Source organism: Pinus tabuliformis, chromosome 9 (assembly GCF_031772625.1).
Source record: "Pinus tabuliformis cultivar Carrire ecotype Pingquan chromosome 9, CPIR1, whole genome shotgun sequence".
NCBI classification, from domain to species: Eukaryota; Viridiplantae; Streptophyta; class Pinopsida; order Pinales; family Pinaceae; genus Pinus; species Pinus tabuliformis.
This window is the reverse complement of record NC_142307.1, coordinates 291,917,613-291,940,539: the sequence shown is the minus strand read 5'-3', so window position 1 is coordinate 291,940,539 and position 22,927 is coordinate 291,917,613. Positions and strand designations below refer to the sequence as shown.

Genomic DNA, 22,927 nt, shown 5'->3' with positions numbered 1-22,927 from the left:
AACCTGGTTTGATACCATGATAAGGTGAGATATTATGATCTTATTGCACTCCAAACTATGTTGAGTGTTATATTAACCAAATAATAGTACACATAAATATAACATTATTTGTCTCAAGATAGATAAACTATCTTGGAAAAAATCACTTGGTTGAGAAAATATCTCAAGCTCACACCAAATTAGGAAGCTAACTAGTTGGTGAGAATCTCTCACATCCAACTAGGCCTCAAAAACCTCCTAAAGAATAGGAACACACTTCTCATAAATATTATAACTTTACCTAACTACGACCAATAATATCAATAAATGAATAAATGTTTATAATCATACATATTAAGGAAAGTGGGAGTTATATACTCCAACAATTATTCAGTGTAGTAATAGTGGACCTGTGGGTATCCAAATACATAATTAGAGAAAAAATTTAGGGAAGGCTTAATACTATGAGAAGGAGATGTATATGAAGTTGCAAAATTTAAAGTGTAGAAAAGAGTTGTATGACCTTTTCTCTATATCAATTTTGAATGACCTACAACGATGCTACACAAAAGAAGGGAGCTTCATGGAGAAGATACAGGGAAAGCCCATGTGCAACGTTGAACACATTTTTTTAATGTATCTTCAATTTTTATCAATGTGGGTCTTCTCAAATGTATGCATAATGGGTAATCATTTGAGGTGGAATTTAATTGTACTCACTTACGAGGAAAAAGAAGACCCGAATGGTCTAAATGGATGAGGGGTCTGAATAGCTAGGACCCCTACTCAAGTACTTTCTTTCAAAAACAAGCTTTTAACTTTCAAACATGCTCCAACACAGATCTACATAGTAAATGTTCCTGTTGCAACAATTACTAAAACACAGTAGGGTCAAGAAGGCCCTAGAGCCTTTAAAGAACTTGAACATGTGGTAAAATTATCCATTTAACTTTTAAAAAAACAACCAAGCAGAAGCACATGGATCCCTAAAATTTTCTAGCATCTAATTTATCGTACCAATTCTATTACTATGTCATTATGGTATTTTTTACTCAAGTTCATAAAACATTGAAATGTATTGTTATTAACTCTAAATGTAAAATTATAAAAAGTTTATTTTGTAATCATTCATACTTTAAAATTAACATAACTGTAAGCAACGTATTATACTAATATAATTAGTTGATCTTACTATTTCAATGATTTAGAAGGTTTTATATTATTCAGTTTATGTGTTAAATAAATAGAAGTTCTATTAGTACGTTATTATGTTATTTTTTCCTGAACTTTATACAGTATTGAAAAGTATTATTATTACTTTTTGGGTGTTAAAAAAAAAAAAAAAAAACTTATTTTATAATTATTCATATTTAAAAATTTACTCTAAACATATTATTATAATTAGTGGATTTAATTATATGGATGATTTATAATTTCTTTATATTATTCAATTTATAAAGAGGTTTGTACCTCAAAGGATTTGATCTCTCTCTACTCTTAATAGTTCTAGTGTTAAAAATGAATCTAGATTGGTTTAATTGAAATAAAATTTTGGAACATTTCAATAATTTAACTATGCTACAGTTTAGTATATATATATATATATATATATATAACAAATTTAGAGTAATTTTTCTTTTTTCAAATTTACACTATAAAAAATTGTATCTCGAAAGCTCCTATCCACCTTGCTAAATCCATTTTTAAGATAAATCTATATTAGTATTCAAAAAACAACTATACATATTGAATAACACATAAATTATTTACTTCAGATTAATAGAAACATTTTACAATTATATAAAACCATTTATTATTTATGTTATCAATTTTACTAAGACAAAGTAACAATTTCATTTCATGTAATATAAGTTTATTGATTATATACCACTATTATAAAGTTCATTATGCATCAAGGTTTTGAAGTGCAATTTCATAATAATATTAGGTTAGGTATAAATTGGTTTTGTATTTTCAATAAAAATTTCTATAAAAATGAATAACAAATATAAATTATCATGCGGGAAAAGTAATTAAAATAAAATATAAAATTAAAATAAGTTGTTTGATAAATAAAAATAGGAAGTTTATATATATAATTTAATTTATTATAATTGATTATTTAAAAACTAAGGCAAATATACCTTTTACAACATTACATGAAAATTATTGATTTGATTTTTTAATTTAATATATTAATAAATATAAAAATAAACTTGTACAATAATAAATCAGAAAAATGACCATTATAGCCTTATATTTATATGCATTGACCAGGAACCAAATGAAAGGATATGTGTTATATTCATAACAATTCACAACGGAAAAAAGGATATGTACCTTTAAGCCCAATCATATTATTTTTATTATTATATTCATTACAATTCACAACGGGTATCTATTAAGGAGGAGAAATGGTAGACCAAACGATAGTAGTCGTTTCTATGATAGGGTTTGTTCGTCCCGCCTTCGAAAACTACAATTGAACAACTGGGGAATTTTTTATTTTTTTTTGGAGTTGTTTGTTAAGTTTGAGTACACAACCTACTTAAAAGGGAGGTTGTATTGGAGTCTAACAATACTAGTTGATTTAGATTATTGGTTTATTATTCATTAGGGTGTTTGGTGTAAGAATAATCACGGTTATTATTTTATAGTTGGTGAAGTAAGTAGTAGTTAGTGTTCGTCCGTATGAGTCGGTGACAATGAGTAGAATTATTGTAGATTCTTGAGCGGGATATATGTTTAAATTGCAATCCCTTGGAATGAAATGTTAAAGTTTTATTTGTGTTCATCTATATTTTGGTATTAGATACAGAGGCCCAGGAACCAAAGGGCTCTTGATCTGAGAGCCATAAAGCCAAGAATTGAGAAACCTGATTCAGTGTGTGGTGATACGTGGAGCTTTATGTCGGTAGCATGCAATTATATTGTTGTGTTCAACTGCATGTCTTTTATCTTATAGTTGTTTGCTTTTATTTCAACATATGCAAAGAAAGGTTTCAATGATATTGTGTTTCATTAGTTGTGTTTGATAAAAATAAGAGTTTATCAACTAAAAGACTCTCTATGTGAGATATTTGGAGAGTGTATAAACATTCATACACACAAGCACTATTACATTACATTCTGATTCAGGAGAACAGTCTAGTAATATAGGCTTTCACACAATCAGGGTGGTTTCAACCACTCCCTAGATAGTAGGACATGAGACCTAATCTTAGAATCCCAATCCTATCCTTAACTAACTCTATCTTTTTCCATTAATTCTAACACTCCTCCTTAATGGAGAAAGGGTACTAAACAATAACATACTAGGCTTACAATGGTAAAAGACAGAGCTTTCATTTTTGTCTTCTTGCGGCAGAGCCCATACTTGTTCATTTGTGGATGAGACTTCATCTTAACTTTCTTTGCCATGAGGTAGTGTTGTATCTTCACCTCATTTCTTCCCCTATGAAGGAAAGCTTAAATTCCTATTCTTCCCCTTCTTAGAATTATGGCAGGGTGGATAGGAGAAATTTGTATTCTCACTATTTCTGGTGTCAACCATCTGAACGCTAGCGATGATGTCTTCACCATTCATTACTGAAACTTCTGTGTTGACTTCATAAAGACATGGTGTTTCAAGCCATGCTTCAAGAAACTTCAATTCTTTTTCAAACATTCGCTTCTTTTTCCTGCCTCCCAATATCTGCACAAAAAACAATGTTAGATTTATAAAGAGTACCACATTTGCTTTTGTTTTCCTGCTCCTTCAGGAGAGCTTTCATTTTTCCATCTCTCCCTACTTCATCCCTTTCTATTGTCATAGTTATGCCTTCAGCCTCTTCACTTAGTTATGTTGCAACCATGTTTTGAGTTTGATCTGTATGTGAGGATAGGCCTTCCTTCTCATCAAACAGTAATTCATCAATAAGATGTTTTTCAATTATCAAATTGATCCACTCATTCTGAGGTATATAAGTCTCATCAAACTTGCTTTCTGCATCTCCACAAATTTCAGGTTCTATAATAATGAATGTGTTTTCTTCATCACCAATTTCAGTTAGAAACACATATTCATCACCCATCATTGCATCTTCCGGAATCAGGGTTTATGCTACTAGCTCATCGAAAGTAGTTGGTCCATTCATCCAATGATTTTTGTTATCATTTTGGTTCGATGACACGCCAAATGCATTTTGCTAGTACACAGAGACATATAAAACTCTGGATCAACTATGTTTATGAACAACTCCTCTAGGTATTGAAGGCTATCTACACCATCACCCCCAATGCAGGCAGTATCAGAACGCAACCCGCTCATTAAAAAATCTTGGTTAAATTCACAAGATGAGTAAGTTGCGCCCTTCTGATGTTTCCTAGCGATGGTTCCATTTAAGCAAGAACTTGACCTCTTATTACTGGTGCTTGGTTTACAATAATCGTCATTGACAATGTTCAGAAACATTGCCTTCAATTCATCAAGGTTCTCTGGAGCATCGTCTTGCTTTTTTGAGCCTGCCATCATTGTAGCAATTTCTGCCACAAAGGAGCTCATTCCCAATTCATCCTCATCATCGTCATAAACTCCTGCATCGTACATCAGGCGTTTGTTGTTGTCAGAGAGGACAAAATATGCCTCTTGAATAGCCTGAAATCGGATCTTTGCAGCCTCTGATGCTGTCCCAGAATTCACTGCCACAGAGTCCTTGGCATTGAGCTTGTCCGGATGCCATTTCTTGGACAATTTCCTATAAGCGCACTGGACATCCGAGGTCGAGTAGGTCTTCTCCAGCCCCAAAATCGAGTAAAAACAATCCTCCTTAACGTCCTCCATTTTCATATTTAAATCTTCACTAGAGCGCAAGCCCCACCTGGCCACAAGAAACACCAACACCTTCAAGCCTTGTTGACATCAACCAGGGAACAAGGCAAACGTCATTATTTCATCATTTTCTAACAAGGCACCAGCAAGCAGCATATATCGGCTCTTTGCCTCCTGATCAGCCACGAGCACACCTCTTGCGGTCTTCTCCACGACCTCCAATCACTTCAGCGGCCTCTTCACACAGTTGATCTGCTACTTCGACCTGGGATACACAAACTCAACTCCTTGCAGAGTTGACGTCACTTAGCGCTTCAAGCCCAAACCTCACCACCACCTCTACGCGCACGGCAGTCACCAAAAAAGTGCTCACGAATTCTTCCACGATCTTGCAGCACTTAAGGCTGCTTGCCACTGCGCCTCACTAACCACTGCGCACATCCACCAAATGGCTGTAGTCAGTTGGTTGTACCCACATAATCTCTTGATGTAGGTGCTCAACAGCATGATGCACATGGGGTGCCACACCAATTGAATCTTTTCTCCATAGGGTTCAACAACCCACACCACAATCCTCTTTAGCTAAATATGCCTCAATACAACGATTCTTTAGCATGCAAGCACCCACCGCATTTCCAAGTTTACAATGTGCAGTACTCCACAACACAATCGGTGCATAGGCACTCAGCTCGGCCTACTCTGTCCACAAATTAAGGATTAACCCATCTCTGCAAATTTTAAGAAAACTTGGCATCCTCTCCCACACCACAGATCTCAGCAAATCTCACTGGCAGTAGATCTCACCAGGCTCCAAACGAATCCGCCGCCTTTGTTGCTGCAACCATGGGATTCACTTCCTCACGGGCTATGCGCAATTCAGTAGCCAACCTTGTTGCGTACACAACAATAGCCTCAATCCACAAACCTCCCATATCACTCCATGCTTCAACGCATCAAGCGAAATGCTGCCTTCAATCTGATTTGATCTGATACATAAAGAGATGGCTCCTCCTTTACGTAGCTGCAGTTCTCAACTGATCAGCAGATCGACATGCAGATCTGGGCATGCCGATCTCTTCTCCACAACTATTCAATCTCCACTCTGTCAAATGATTGGGCCTCCCTCAGGCTGGTGTGAGCTCCTCTCTGCCTCTTCCTCTATATGCAGATCCATCCGAATAGCCAATTCGGCCTCCACTGCTGCGCCTCCTCACCAACAACACCCTTCAGCTTATCTTGGTCTCGCTTTACTGGAGGAAGATATCAGGTTTGTTGCTGGTCTCATCCAAGAGGTAAATGGCTATTCACTCCTCCTATAGCGGGCGAATCCTCCATGTGGTTTCCTTGTGTCTTTTCAGCACCCAACAGCTCCTCTACGCAGCATGCACATATGGAAATCTCCAAGCAGAATCCAATTCTCTCTTCGGCACCCAACAACTCCTCTACGCAGCTTCCAAAGATAAAAGGACTGCAAACTTTCGCTGCTTGCCGGAAACACCACAACTATAGGCAGCCACCACGCATCGACCGCACGAACGGGCCTCCACTGTTGCACCTCCTTACCTGCCACGCCCTCGGCTTCCACACAGGCACAATCGACTTCACCACGCAGCCTTCGTACCTTCACATCCACGCTTCTCCCTTAGGCGGACAGAGAGCCACTACGTAGCCACGCTTAGCTTCTCCTTCTCCTTCTCAGCGTTTTTTCCAACCACAGGATTGCGAAGATCTTCGCCGGAAAACAAATCATATCCGCGAAGATTTTTGAACAGTGTAGCTGGAGAAGGCTAGCAGTGCAGTCGTCGCACTTTTCCATAGAACGCTCGCCACGATTTCACTAGTTGCTCTCTCCACTCGACTTAAAGGATTAACAAACTGAAGCTTTGATACCATGATAAAAATCAGAGGCTATTTGAGATATTTGGAGAGTGTATAAACACTCATACACACAAGCATTATTACATTACATTTAGATTCAAGAAAATAGTCTAGTAATATAAGCTTCCACACAATTAAAGTGATTTTAACCACTCCCTAAATAGTAAGACCTGAAACCTAATCTTAAAATCTTAATCATATCCTTAACTAACTCTATCTTTCTCCGTTAATTCTAAGTATGTTGTGCTATGAGAGAATTGGAAACGTAATCCATGACTCGGCTCGAATTCGAGCCACCAGATAGCCTCTCGTCCAACAAACTGGATGCAACTATATCAAAGTCTTATGTAAATCGTAAGACCAGATAAAAGTTGGTGAAAAATGGAGAGCTATTCAGAAGGGAGATCTGAGGGTTTTGAATAGGTCGAAAGGCATAGATCCATGTCTAAATGTGATGAAGTGTTAGGAATGCGAACTGATTGGGTAGTTGTAGCCATTGTTCACTCGAACGGAGAAAGTATATGGGTTCCAGACATTACTAAAGGAAATCCGTCACATAGAGAGAGCCTTTGTTTTCTAAAGTCAAAGTTTGTTTGAACGTGTGGAGTAAGTATTTTATTTAAAAAGAAGGTTTTACTTATTAAGAAGGAATTATATTAGTAGGTAAAAGGACTCCAAAATTATATTGGTATCTAAAATGAGGTTGTATTGGTAGAAGGAATTATATTGGTATCCACAAGTGGTGGATTTGTCTAAAGTTTTTAATATCACATAAATTTGGTCTTGATATATTTACATAGGATATTTGATATTTTTTTCAAATTTGGTGTAATTTTTGGAGACAATTGTAAAGTTTTATCTAATTCTTATTTGAATGAATTCATTAAATTTACTGGAAAAAATTATGTGAACTAGAAGTTCAAGTAGCTAGTAATTTTAGGGGGTTATAATTTGTGGTCAAATGTGAGTGTGGATGAGCTCAATTCTAGAGGGTTATAATTTATGGTCAAATGTGAGTGTGGATGAGTCCGAACCCAATGTTGCAGCTAGCTTCTATTCTAGATTGGGGAAATGGGAGATGAAAGCAAAGGTGTTGTTGTATATGTTTGTAAATGACAATATAATTCCCCACATTAGAGATTACAAGACATCAAAAGAAATGTGGGGCGTCCTCAAAGGTTTGTATGAAACAACAAAGACAAATCTGATCTTATTTTTGAAGGCTAAGTTTTTGTCCATACAAATGGAAGCATATGAAAATATAAAAAATTTCATGCCTCGTGCCAAATATTTGTGATAAATCAGGAAATATTGGTGAAAAGATGTCTAGTATTAACTTTGCCAACATCACGTTAAGTGGCTTAGAGCAATATTATCAAATTTTTGTTTCAATTCTTTCAACTAGAGAGAATCACCCTATGTTTGATGAATTGGCAAGGATTCTTTTACAAGAGGAAGAGAGGATGAAGAGATTTAATTTGGTCTCTAGTAGCTTACATTTGGCTTTGGTAGCCAAAAGTAAACAACCATATAAAGGCAAGCCATGGGACAAGAATAAAGAAGGTAAGTTTCAAGAAAAACATAAAGGTGTAGTATAGTATAAATTTCCAAGTCATGATAAGAGAAATGATGATTGTTATTATTGTGGCAAGTTTGGGTATTACTCTAAATATTGCTATAAAATAAAATAAAAGGAATAATGGAAATTTTGTGGACAAAGGCACCTCAACCAGTGATTGATTTAAAAATCTTAGATTATTTGTTTATGACACTGAATTGTCAATGAAAACTAATAATGTGATTGCTTGGTTCATTGATTTTGGTGCATCACTCCATATGGCTTGTAACAAGGATTGGTTTGATGAATATTATGAGAACATTAATGGAACATATGGTTATCTAAGACATAACAAAGCACTTAAAGTTCAAGGTTATGGAGTAATAGATGTGGATTTACCTAATGGACAAAGTGATAGATCCATAATGTAATGTGTGTTCCTAGTATAAAAAAGAATTTAATTTATGTTTTTACTATTGTTGACCAATATTGGAAGGTGGAATTTGTTAAATCACAATGTGTTGTTAAATACAATCAATATCACTACAAGGTTATTTCCATAGGTACCAAATTTGGAGGGTTGTACAAGTTGGATGTGACTAGGATAGGTCATCAAACTTTGGCATCTACAACAATGCCAATAGTAGAGTTGTGGCGTCAAAGGTATGACCATTTAAATCACAATGATTTAATGTTACTTCAAAAGAAGGCAATGGTTTGTTATGAAGAATGATCATGTTGAATGTGAAGTATATGTACTTCTCAAGCAAGATAGAGAGGATTTTCCTATACATAAAGAGAAAAGACAGAGGAAAATGCTTGAATTAATTCAGATTGATGTATGTTGACCTTTGAAAACTAGATCTTTTGGTGGAGGATAGTATTTTATTATTTTTGTTGATGATGGATCCTAAGGTGTACATATGTCTATATGATAAGAAAAAAGAGTGATGTTTTTGAGTACTTTAAGGACTTCAAAAATATGGTGGAAAAACAAACTGACGACTGAATCAAAATTCTCAGATCTGATCACTTGAGAGAATATAAATCATGAGCATTTAATCAATATTGTAAAAGAAATGGGATTCCACAAAAATTTACAGTGCTGCATACACCTCAATTTACACTTAATTTTAGTATTATGTATACTGATGAATTTGATGTTGAGTTGAAACGTTATTCCTGATTCTAATTGGGTTGGAAATCTAGATGACAAGAAATCTACCACTAGATACTAGATACGTGTGTTCAGTATAATTTCAAGAGTGATATCATAGAGTAAGAAACAACCAATCTATTTTTTTATCATCAATTGATGTTGAGTATAAAGCATTAAGTAGTGCTACCTTTGAAGCAATATGACTAAGAAGGATACTTGAAAATGCTGGAGAAATACAACAAGAACCTACAGTAATGAGATGTGGTAATCAAAGCACTATGAAATTGGCAAACAATCATGTATATCATGCAAGGCCAAATCATATAGAAACACATCATTTTGTAAGAGGAAAAGTGAAATCAAAAGAAATTGACTTTAACATAAAATGTGGTTGACATATTCACCATACCTCTTGGAAAGGATAAATTTGAAATTTGTAGAAGTTATATGTTGTAGAAAATCCTAATTATGTTGTAAATCTAGCTGAGACTTAGATAAGAGACAAGTAAACATATAGATCTTGATTAAGGGGAGGTGTTAGAATCATCAAAGTAATTAATAGTCAATAATAGTCAATAGGAGTTGGTGACACTCATGGAATCACTATACAATCTTAAGCGAATTTTGTGTATAAACTGCAATTGTTGGAAATGAAATCTTCAAATTTTTGTTTGTGTTCATCTCATTGCTAATATTTTTGTTTATTTATTTGAAATTTAATTTTTATAAAAATGGTATATATATATATATATATATATATATATATATATATAATGTTATTGCTGCCTTAAATTTTTTGAGAAAGAAAATGCAAATACCTTATACATGCCCGCTCACTCTCACTTTATTGGGTTTTTCTCTCATATAAATAATATTTTCTGTTAGTATAATTTACTATGGGCTTTCAACGGCCAAAATATAAAATTACCTCCGGCATGTTGTAATAACATCATTGAATTTATATTCTCTGCAGCAACCTGAAAATGGTTTTGAGCACCATGAGCCTATGCCAAATGCACCTGATCCGGAGAAGGTTTTATAACTGAAATTTCCTATTCTCTCCTATTACCAAGGTTTTAATTTGGATGTACCTTTAAGAACTATTTTTTAACGAATTAAGGCTCATTGAGTAAAAAATTTCTGCAGCTTCTATCAAGGGAGAAATTGCTGGATAGCTACCTCATTGATCCTCAAGTCCCCATGTAAGATGCATTCTTCTACCTCAATGATACGCTAATTATATGCATTCTTCCACAATTATATGCACGCTCTTTAATTCTGGGTTGGCCAACAGGTCCACAAGGACTAGTCTAGCAAAAACGAAGCTCATTCCATCTCCTATAGAGATTCGATTCTGTGAACCTTATGACGACTTCAATATTGCAGCACGAGAACCAAGGTTAGATCAGGAGAGACAATGAAGTTTTATGAGTTAATTAGGATAATTAATATTTGTGGAGTTATAGTTTTGTTAATGGGCAATATATTTTAATTTGTATTTGATTAAATCCAATGATATATTGATATATTACTCCAATGTATATATATTATCCCAATAAATTAATAAAACTATAACTCTACAAATATTAATAAATATTATATATTACCCCAATAAATTAATAAAATTATAGCTCTATAAATATTAATAAATATTTAAATTTTAGTAACAACAAACATATATTCTTATTTTTTAAAAACCTTCTATCTAAAAGTGATTCATGATTTTTTGAACAACGTTATATATTGGTGCAGACAGAGATATTGGATAAGGACCAGAGGAAAACTCTCACATGACCAGGCTGTGCATCGGTATGCCACTGCTTTTGGAATTTTTTTTCATGCATTTTAAAACAACTCTAAATTTGGCACATCTACATTTTTGAGAATAATTTGTTACAGAGCAGGAGGGACTAATTTGTGACAACTATCTATCTTTATGGATCTGGCAGCACTGTGCCAACCTTAATCCATAACTTTCCTATAACATAATCCTGAATATAAAATAATATGAAGATATCAGTCAGATTAAAACTTTCAAAGTAAGATCTCGGTCCTTTTTAGTCCCTTCCTTTTAGGGTGGGATCAGAACCCAGTTCAAATAAGACTCCAAAATGAATGAGTCACTTTTGCACACAACCTCTGCCTGTCGGAGGTGCGCAAACAAGTAAGCGGATTCTAAAAAAAGAAAAGGAGCTAAGCCATTTTATAAAGGTTTCATAAGTCGTTTTATCATTGGCTCTACATTTTATCACTAGTCGTTTTATGATTGGCTCCTGGTTTTGCCATATGTCGTTTGAAGTAAAAAGGAGGTAACCTATTTCATAAGGGAGTGGTCTATAATGAGACTTTTTGAGATTCCGGTGACGGAATCCGGCCGAAGAAATTGAGATGAAATCATGATTTGTTGTAGTTAAAATGGTTTTTTAACTGCATATTCGGATTCAGCACTCTGAAAAACCCTTGGGACGCTTTCATTGTGCAGAAACTAGTTATCAAACTTGGATTTCAATAAATTACTGCCGGATTTTCACCAAAAAAAATCGCCGGAAAACTTTCTAAAAGTCGCGTTAAAGACTACGGCTTTCCTAAGTCGTTTTATCATTGGCTCTACATTTTATCACAAGTAGTTTGAAGTCGTTTTATCATTGGCTACACGATTTACCATATGTCGTTTGAATTCGTTTTATCATTGGCTCCACGTTTTATCATATGTCGTTTGAAGTCTTCAAAAGTAAAAATTGTAAAAGACAACCTCTACAGCTTTTCACAGTTCATGCTATTTTTTAAAGTTAAAGGGTGTCGTGGTATTTTTTAAGGAGTTCTCTTTTTCAATGAGTTAAAAGGTGCACGTTAGAGTGAAGCCTCCTTTTAAAATAATATTTTATTTAAAAATAAGGATTTATTTCTTCACCTTATTAAAAAAGGATTATTTTTAAAAAGTGTGAAGGGAGTTTATAAGAAAAAGGACGGATTTTTTTCTTTTGTTTTTGAAAAATTCTAAGTTAAAAAGAAAGGAGCCATTTGAAAAGGCGCTGGTTTATTTGAAGACCACGTGAAGATGATTTTTTTTAAAAGTCAAAGGGTTTTTTTTCCTAAGTAAAAATAATCTATTAATATATACAGAAAGATATAAAGAGGACAAGGTCTCGACTAACAAAATTTAGAGTATCAATAAAATCTCGACTGTTCCAATATTGGGGAAATCAGTCCAGTGAGAGAAAAAATCTCAAAAATGGTATCACTTCTCAAGTCTAGACCCTACATAAAAACAGAAGGATGGTTCCTTGACGATTAGTCTAGGTAGGAAGTCAGAATCCAAGCAACACAAGCAAAAACACAAATACTAGATAATGAACACCTGGGCAGCCTCAGGCGCCCTCGTACATCATCAGGCAACCCTTGCCTATTCTTCATCCCATAGGTTTCGCCTCTAGGTTTCCGCCAATGCGATATTGCGATGCAATATGATCGCAATCGCATATCACTATAAGTTAAGGCATTGCCCTTTAGTCTCCCCATCCTGTGATCCGCCGTTGGGTCCGCGACATCGATTCGCACTTGAGAAAGTGTGTAGGCTCCGCCCCTAGGATTCCCCCGATGCGATATTGCAATGCGATGAGATCGCGATCGCATATCGCTATAAGTTGAGGCCTTGCCCTTTGGTCTCCCCATTCTGCGATATGCCATCGGGTCCATGTCATCGCATCGCACCTGTAAAAGTGTGGAGGCTCCGCCCCTAGGTTTCCGCCGATGTGATATAGCGATGCGATCTAATCGCAATCGCATATCACTATAAGTTAAGGCCTTGCCCTTTGGTCTCCCCATTCTGCGATCCACCGATGTTGCGATGCGATCTGATTGCAATCGAATATTGCTCGTTATCAATCTGTGATCCGCCATTACTGTTGCATTGAAGAGAGCCGAAGTCTGAGGCATGCTGGAGTGTGCTGAGGCATGAACCGGAGCGGAGGACAGGATATGATATCCAGAACCACTGAAAATGGTGCCATTGAATTCTGCGCTTCTCAAATGCAAAGATCCATTGATCAGAAGCCAGTTATCCGGCTTGTCCTGGGTAAGCATGTGTCGCCCCATCTCGCCCCTCCCTGTCCTGTCATATTTAACACCCTTCTATATACCCGCATCTGGGAGAGCCGCATCCCTTTGGACTAGAATTTTGCACTCTTGATTTTGATCATGATTCTGAATTATATCGAGAGCTCCAGTGAGAAGAGTGTGTCCATTTTCCACCCCCAAATTGGCAAGTAGATCAGCGACCTTGTTTCCTTCCCGTTTAACATGATTGAATATGATGGCCCGATTGGTGTGAAGTGATTGTTCTACTGCATCCAATCTGGCTTCAAGTCTCCAAATTTTGGCAATTTTATGCGCATGTGCCCCATTGAGGAGTTGATTCGCCAAGTTGATGAGGATTAGGAAATCACCTTCGATCTCCAGAGGTTGGAAGCCATGACGCTGGGAAAGGAGTAATCCTTGCCAGAGACCCTCCAGTTCAGCCGAGTTGTTCATGTCCTAGCCAATGTTTCTGAAGTAGATTAAGAGAGGCGAACCCTCATGATCTGTAAATATGCCACCAAATCTTGCTTTGTCGGGGTTGCCCTTTGAAGCTCCAGCAAAGTTGAGTTTGAAAGTATGCTTTGGAGGGGGGGTTCAAAAGTGCTTTCTGATGTTGTTGCCTTCTGAAGGTCTGTGATTGTGAGTACCTTGTGGGAGTTGTATGTTCCAATTTTCCCAGATGGCTTTCTCATTTGCAAGAGTGGGAAAATCTTCCGTGTGCCAATTTTGAAGCGCCAAAGTCTCTTTAAGATTGAGACAAAAGTTGCCCCAAATGATTTCTACAAGAGTGCCTTGATCTTTGAATATGCGCTTGTTTCTTTCTTTCCATATTGTCCAGAGGAGCAGGCCGGGAATCATTCTCCATAATTGGTTGAGACGTTCACTTTTATATGGGTTTTGGTGCCAATGGCGAATGGAGTTGATTATGTCTTCGGACCCTCTCCGTCTTTTTTGACAATGGAAGCTAGCCTTCTTCCACAGTTGGTTGGCAAGAGTGCAAGAGTCCAAGAGGTGTTGGAGCGTTTCCTCCTGAGAATTACAATTGGGACATATGGAGGGCCCGTGAAAGTTTCTTTTCCTAAGATTGTCCCAAGTGAGGATTTTCCGGTGCCCAACAAGCCAGAGGAATAGGGATACTTTGGGCCAGGTACTCGGTGACTAGATTCTGCCCCAGAGAGGATCCAGGGGTATTGGATCATTGCATATAATTTTATAAGCCTCTTTGGTAGTGAAGGAGCGTTTTGGGGTATATCCCCATCTTAAAATATCCCTGCCTTCGGATGATCTAATGCGTGGATTCTGGAGCTCACTCTCCATGACCTCCTTAGTCTGGTTATCTGCAATCTTGATCAGCCTGTGGATCTGCTTCCATTGTCTGTACCCCTGTTCTATCTCTAGAATCCATTGTTGTTGTACGGATTCCTTTTGTTTCTCCTCCCACTCTTGGCAAGGAGGCAGTCTATAGATGTCGTTGAGCTTTGGTAGTTGGTTCTAGGCATCTGTCCAGAACCGAGCAATGCTGCCGTTCCTTATTTCCCAAAAGTTGTGTTGTTGGATCAGCAAGAAGTGTTGTCTGAACGTTCCATATTAGTGATCCCTTTTCAGTTGGAGTGAATCTAACTAGCTCCTCCATTGGTCTGTGATTGGCATATTTTGTTGTCCAGATGGCTGCCCATGGCTTATTGGGAGCAGAGAGCCATTGCCACCATATTTTTGCACCCATGATTTCATTGCTGTGATGAGGATCTCTCAAGCTTATACCCCCTTTTTCTTTGGGCTTGCATGCTGTCGTCCATTTTGCCAAGGCCCATTTGTGATTTGTGCCAGTTGCACCCCAAATAAAATTGCATTGTAGAGCTTTTATTTTTTAAGAACCCATTTAGGCGCTGCCAAGATTGAGAAAAGATATAAAGGAATTGCCTGTAGCACAGCTTTGATTAACACTAATCTGCTGGCTATGTTCAGAGTTCTATGAGTCCATAAAGTGAGACGAGATTCAAGTTTCTCAAGGAGCATACGCCAAGAGGGGTGCTTGATAGCAGAATCTATTAAGGGAGCTCCAAGGTATTTGGAGGGTAAGGAGGCTATGGAGAAGCCTAGAATGCAGGTAATAGCATGCTGAGTAACAGGGGGGGTGTGAAAAAAGAAGATCTGTGATTTGGTTGTGTTTATGCTCATCCCTGAAGCGTCAGAGAAATCATTCAGAAGGGATTTAAAATGGGAGGCTTCCTGAACAGAAGGGTACCCAAACAACATGTTGTCATCCACGAACTGTTGATGAGTGATGGCTAGAGAATTGTGTATGGATAGACCTTTGAGATGCTGAGAGAGGAGGGCATGTTTGATGTGGCGACCTAGACCTTCCGCCATTAGAACAAAAAGGAATGGGGAAAGTGGATCTCCTTGTTTGATGCCTCTAGAGGGGCTGAAAGGTCTAGAGGGTATGCCATTAATGAGGATAGAGAAAAATGTTGTAAAAATTAAACTCTGAATCCATCGAACCCACATTGGGGAAAAACCAAAGGCTGTTAGCATTTTTTGAATATAGGTCCAGCTTAACCTATCAAAAGCTTTAGATAGGTCAATCTTGAGAATCATACTTGCCTGTTTGGAGTGCTTGAGGGAGTGTATGATTTCATGAGTGAGGATAATGGCGTCCAATATTTGTCTTCCTTCTACGTATCCAGATTGTTCAGGCAATATGAGCAAGGGCAGGAGCGGATTCAACCTGTTAGCAATGACTTTGGATATCACCTTGTAAATAACATTGCATAGTGCGATTAGACGGAATTTGTCCGGAGTACTGGTATTCTCCTATTTTGGGATGAGGGCGATGAAAGTTGAGTTCATAGAGGGCAGAAGCTAATGAAGAGTGTGCGATTCCTCCACCACTAGCCATACCTCCTCTTTGATAAGATCCCAGAAGGAGTGGAAGAAGGTAGTAGTGAAGCCATCTGGACCAGGAGCTTTGCCCTCCTTGAGTTGGTTCATAGCTAAATCCACCTCCTGAGGCATTACTGGTCGAAGGAGAAGTTGGTTGTGTTCTTCTGTGATAATTTTTGGCACATTTTTAGTGATCTTTTCTATAGCAGGTCGTCTATCAATTTGGGGTTCTTGATGGACCTCTTGGAAGTGATTGATAAACTCCTGTTTGATCTCTACATGGATTTCAACTCTCCTCCCCCCCCCTTACTTTTGTATTAAAGAGATGGCATTGTGCATTCTTCTTTGTATTGTAGTTCTATGGAAGAATTTAGTGTTCCTTTCTCCTTCTTTCAGCCATCTAATTCTAGATTTTTGCTTCCATAGAATTTCTTCCTGCTTTCTTCTCTCCTCCAATTGATTGTGAATGTGATTTTCCTATTCCAATGTCCCTTCCTTGTAGCCCTCTGTGATTATCTGTTGCTAGAGTTCTCTCATTTCTTTGTTTAGATCTTGTTGAGCCTGGAAGTTGTTGCCAAAAGTCTCTTGATTCCAGCGCTTGATTTGGGATTTCAGGAATTTGAGTTTCTGTTGAAACTGATACATTTTTTATCCTTCTAGCGAAGGGAGGTTGGTCCAGGTGGATCTGATGAGGTCATTGAAGGCGGGGTGGGAGAGCCAAAAAGCTTCGAAGTGAAAATGACGCCTGGTAGAGTTGCCTGGTCTTTGCCATCGGAGAGAGATAGGCCAATGATCTGATTATGAGAATGGAAGAATTGATGCCGAGATGTCGCCTCCAAGATGCACTGCATTATCTGAGATGAGGAATCTGTCTAGTTTGGAAGCAATTTGATATCGCCCAACCCTACAATTGCTCCAGGTTTTCATTCCATTGCAGAATTGCAGATCGATTAGCATATTGTTTTGGATAAAATCTTTAAAGTGGCCATTTTCCTGTTCCAACTTGGCTCGGCCTCCCTACTTTTCCTCCAGCTTGGTGATCATGTTGAAGTCTCCTCCAATGATCCAAAGAGGATGGAGTCTATTGAGGTTGAGCATTTCTATTGTGTCTAGAAGAGCAATTTTGTTGCCTGCTTCCTGTGGGAAGTAGGCGTTGGAGAGATGACCACGAATGTTGGTGCCAATTATATGAAAAGTAGCCTATATAATGTGATGGGAGGCATGAAAGTCTGAGAGCATTATAGCTTGCGTGTTCCAGGCAATTGCCAGTCCCGCGGAGGCACCCGAAGCATCCACTGCAACCGAGTGACAGCCTGGCCATGCTCTAGAGAGGATGTTTCCAAGTGTGTTACTTTTACATTTCGTTTCCTGCATAAAGAAGATCTGGGGCTACTCTTGCTTTATCATGTTTTTTATCATTCTGAGTTTGTCGGGGCTATTGAGCCCTCTTAGATTCCATGAAGTGAGCTTCATGATTCACCATTTGTGGTGGGCTTGTAGTACTTTGTCAACTTAGCATATCTGCCTGAGTCTACCAGGATTTTCCCTATTACAATAGTTCTTTGAAGATTTTTCTTTCTTCCACGTTTTTTGGAGTCTTTAGGAAGGAAGTTGCCATCCCATTGACTACCCGGTTGTATGCCCAGTTGTTGTTGTTGGTAAGCCCTGGAGATGATGACTTCTAGGGTATTGATCTGATGCTCTTGAAACTTGTCGTTGTGTTTCTTTTTGCATGCTTGTTCAAGCTCGAAAATGTCAAGTCCTCCCAAATCAATGCTTTCCGGTTCTTCTTCCATATGTTGCATCTAACTACTTTCTGCTGAGGCGATTGCTAAGTGCAGGGTCTAGCTGGGGATACCATCAACATCCATTCCATTAAGTTTCCAATCAGGGTGCTTTCGAGTCGCCTCAGGAATCCCAATGTTGTCACTTAGGGGCAAGGTAGTGGGAGAAGAGCCAGACAGCGGGGGGGAGAGGTCGTGATGATCAGCGATGGGATTGGCAAAATGTTCTGAGGTGGGTCTTCTGAAGTTTTAGAAAGAACCTCAAAGCTATTTCTTGTGGATGGAATGGAGGAGGAGTCCTGCATGGGCTTTTTCCCGGAGGAAGGTTTTTTATGCGATCTTTTTCGATTTGGGACCTTGGTAAAGCCATCATGAGCCGACTTGTTTGAGGGGTCAGAGGTTTGGGGTTTAGCATTTAGAGGGAAATCCTGAAAAAGATGCCCATGGGCATGACACTTGCGACAACGAAAGGGTACGTGTTCAAAATCTAAGGGTTGGATCCATTCAAAGTCATCATGGTAGAGACTTACCGAGTCCAAAAGGGCTTTGTCGAGGCACATGAAGACACAAATATGGGCATAGGAGGTGTATCTGCGCAGCTTCGTTTCCTCAGCAATTTTTATAAACTCCCCCAGCCCCTTGCCAATGTCTCTCAGTGATTCTTCATCCCAGTATTCCAATAGGAGTGAGTACATCCGGATCCAAACTGGTGCCCAGCTGAAATACTCCTTGTCAGGGTTAAATGTCTATACCCATTCCCTTAAATACAGACCAGCGGAGTTGAAGTAGGGACCTTCATCCATAACCCTATTCCGATCTTCGATGCAATTGAAAATCGCAATGAAAATCCCTTTTGGTCCTAGCTGCAGGGTGACATGTCCCTTGGGTTTCCATTTGGCAGAGATCCATCCTTGCAAAGCTTTTTCAGTCGGCCAGAATCCAATAAATTTTCCAATGAGCGCATGGTCCTTCATGTACTGGATTTGACCATTGATTCTATGGCTGATAAGTTCTATCTTGGGTTGTTCAGCTGCTATGGGTTTGCAAGTCGTTGATGTAACCTTGGGCATTTCCTGTTGCCTAATCTTTCGTTCTTGTACTTTACTGCGCCTGTCTAACTGATCAGTAGGAGCGTTTGTCGTATCTTGCATTGGGAAATCTCTTGTATCCGTGTTTACTTGTGCTGGACCGGAAGGATTTATCGGTTCATTCACTTGATTTTCTCTCTCTACTAAGGGGGAAGGCTTTGAAGCCCCCCCCTGAGGGTCAGCCATAGCTATGCTTTCTATGCCAGCAAGCTGCTGTCGCAAGGAGGAAGGCTGACGGAAAAAAGAAGCAGGGAGGGTTCATACTGCGCCGTTGCAAGGGAGAACAGAGAACCCTAGGTTGCAGAGCGCGCTCGTTTTCCCTCCTTTCAACATGGGAAAATACTAAGCCAAAGGGGTTTGTTGAATAAGCCTGGTCAAAGGAATTTTTGACTCAGAAGGCATGTGTTCACATTAAATAAAAATGGTTTTTCTAGTTTTTTTTGTCATAAACTCAATTTTTCTCAGTAAAAATTACGAGTTTTGGTTTTTAAGAATGAAGAAATTTTTGCAAGCCAAAGATTGTTGGGATACCCTGCAAAACGGTTATGTAGAGTCGATCCAAGAAGCATTAGCAATCATGAACAACAATTAGAGGAATGCCACTCCAAAACTCAGAAAGAAAGAGCACAAAGTCAAATGTTGGATACAAAACTCAGTTGATGACTCTATCTTCAACAAAATAGCTGGCACATCAACAACAAAAGAAGCATGAGATATTTTGAAAGTTGCGTCTCAAGGTAATGATACATGGAAGACTGTTAAATTGCATACATTGAGTGTCGATCTCAAAACCCTGAAGAGGGTTGTCACAGAGAATATGGACCAAGTCATGACTAGAGTCATGGGCATAGTCAATCAGATCAAACTCATTGGTAAATCCATTATAGATCAGAAGATTATTGAAAAGTCCTTTGAAGTCTACCCAAGAAATATGACCTGATTGTAACAACCATTCTGGAATCAAAAAAGTTCACAACTTTCTAAGTAGAATATTTGACTGGATCACTTCTCACACACGAAACAAGACTTAACATGGCAGAATATTCCAGGGAACAAGCTTTCAAAGCACAACTCTCTCTTGGAAAAGGAAGAGGCAAAGGATATAGAGGTAGTAGTAAGCGAGGCAGAGGTCGATGTAGAGGCAGATCAGAGCATCATCATGTAGCAGAGTAGTTTATACCTTCACAAAACCAAATATAGAGAAGAATAACATGGAGCAAATATAATATCCAATGCTATTACTGCAAGAAATTTGGGTATTATGAATATGAATGCAGAAAGAAACGACTAGATAAACAAAGAGGTAGCGTCCATCTCTCCAGCAATGAAGAAGAATCCTCTGAAACAATGTTTCTTTCCTGCCATCTTTTTAAATACAGTCAGGACGAGGACCTTTGGTTGTTGGACAGTGGCTGAAGCAATCCTATGATTGGTAAAAAAATATATATTTTCTTGCATTGATGTTTCCAGAACATCTACAATTACTCTTGGAGAACGTTCTCGTATTAGAGTTGATGGGAAAGGTATTATCCATGTTCTTACCAAATAGAATCAATAAAAATACACACTTGATGTTTATTATGTTCCACATCTGAAGCATAACTTCATTAGTGCAAGTCAATTGATGGAACATGGTAATGATGTAATTTTCCAAGGGGACACATGTTATATCTATGAAAAACCTCCCAATAGAAGATTGCTAGAAAAGGTTGAAAAAACTAATAATAGAATGTTTCCATTGACTTTTAGAAGTCAAAAATATTTCACAAACGTTTTCCCACAATGTGTCAAGAATAGATGAGTCTCAACTATGGCATTCTAGGTATGGGCATATTCTGCTAAAGAGTCTAAATTTGCTTAAGAAACATTCTATGGTCATTGGTCTCCCTGTTATGAATGAGAAAGATTGTAGTTGTGAAATTTGTATTCTATCCAAGAATAAAAGAGATAGCTTTCCCACATCGTCCTCTAGAGTGAAAGAGCCATTAGAGCTAGTCCATACAGATATATGTGGCCCAATGCAAACATAGCCCATTGGTGGTAGTCTTTATTTTCTAACCTTCATTGATGATTATAGTAGGAAGATATGGGTGTATTTTATCAAAAATAAATAATATATTTTCTCAAGATTGAAGGAGTTGAAAACAAAAGAAGAAAAATAGAGTGGAGATCCTTTGAAAGTACTTGGATCTGATAGATGAGGAAAATAAAGTTTCAAGGAATTCAAAGCTTTTTGTCAATAACGAGGAATCATCATGAAGAACACAACACAACAAGATATACTCCACAACAGAATGGAGTAGAAGAAAAGAAAAATTAGTGAATTATGAATATGGTCAGATGTATGCTTCGTGAGAAGAAGTTGTCCAATGACTATTGGGCTGAAGTAGTTTCAGCAACAATATATGTTCTCAACAAATCTCCAACAACTAGTCTCCAAGATGCAATACTTCAAGAAGCATGGGATGGTAAGAAGGTGAATGTATCTCATTTTATAATTTTTGGATCTGTATCATTTGCACATGTTCCTGAGCAGCTAAGAAAGAAGCTTGATGATAAGAGTGAAAGATGTATTTTCATAGGCTATAGTGAGTAGTCAAAGGCCTATAAAATTTACAATATAGTTACCAAGAAGTTTGTTTTAAGCAGAGATGTTAATTTTTTTGAAAATAAATCTTGGTCTGATCATATTGATGAAGATTTAAATCAACCTGTTTATCCACCATAACTACCAAGATTGCAAGTTCAAGAAGAGCCATACCATTATGAAAATCCACCAGTGATTCAACATCTTCAGAAGACAATCAGAAATTAAGAAGCATTAAAGAAATATATGAGCAGGAGCATGAGTTTGATCAACATAATATGTTTGTCTTTCTTTCATCTCAACCAACCCATTTTGAAGAAGCAGTTAAAGAAAAACATTGGGTTGATGCAATGAACCAAGAAATTGTTTCCATAGAGAAGAACTAGACTTGGGAATTAGTTGATCTCCCAAGAGACAAAACCAAAATTGGTGTAAAATGGGTATATAAGACCAAGCTGAATGTAAAAGGAGAAATTGAGAAACATAAGACAAGGCTGGTTGCCAAAGTATTCTCACAATATTTTTGTGTCAACTATGGTGAAACCTTTGCTCCCATAGTAAGGTTAGACATTTCCAGAACTATTTTATTCGGATCAACTCAATACAAATGGAAAGCCTATAAAGTTGATGTAAAATCTGCTTTTTTAAATGGTATATTCTAGGAAGAAGTTGATCAACACATCGATGAATGCCATCCATTTTTTTTTATATCGATGCAGTTTGCAGGGTGAACAACATTGGAATTTGAAATGCAACCCTGGTATGTCTCAATATACCTGGTATGTCTTAAGGTATATTGAGAAGTTTGATATTAAATTTATATACATTAAGGTAATATCTTTATTGAAAAACAATTTTATTAAATGCAAGAAGTCAGAAATTAAAACGAAATAGAAAGAGAATGTTATTGGCCGTGAGTTGGTGGAACCAGTCACGAAGTCGAAAATTAAAACAAAATAGAAAGAGAATGTTACTAGTCGTGAGTTGGTGGAACCAACCGACATAATTTGTATTTTTAAGAAGTAATTATTGATGTAGTGTTGTTTAGTTGGTGAATGATAATAATTTTAATATAATGTTTCTTGGAATGGAAAAGATGGCTCAATGATGAAAAGTTTTAAATC

At 37.5% G+C, this 22,927-nt stretch overlaps 1 protein-coding gene across 1 annotated transcript in view; it reads left to right on the top strand.

Annotated features, from left to right (window-relative positions):
- Positions 1-22,927, top strand: part of LOC149148330 (acyl-CoA hydrolase 2-like) — a 501,847-nt gene that overhangs the window by 436,188 nt on the left and 42,732 nt on the right. The window contains exons 9-12 of the mRNA XM_089440526.1: positions 10,358-10,417; positions 10,531-10,586; positions 10,679-10,783; positions 11,137-11,193. Coding sequence (XP_089296652.1) covers positions 10,358-10,417; positions 10,531-10,586; positions 10,679-10,783; positions 11,137-11,193 — 278 coding nt within the window. The remainder of the gene's footprint in view (positions 1-10,357; positions 10,418-10,530; positions 10,587-10,678; positions 10,784-11,136; positions 11,194-22,927) is intronic.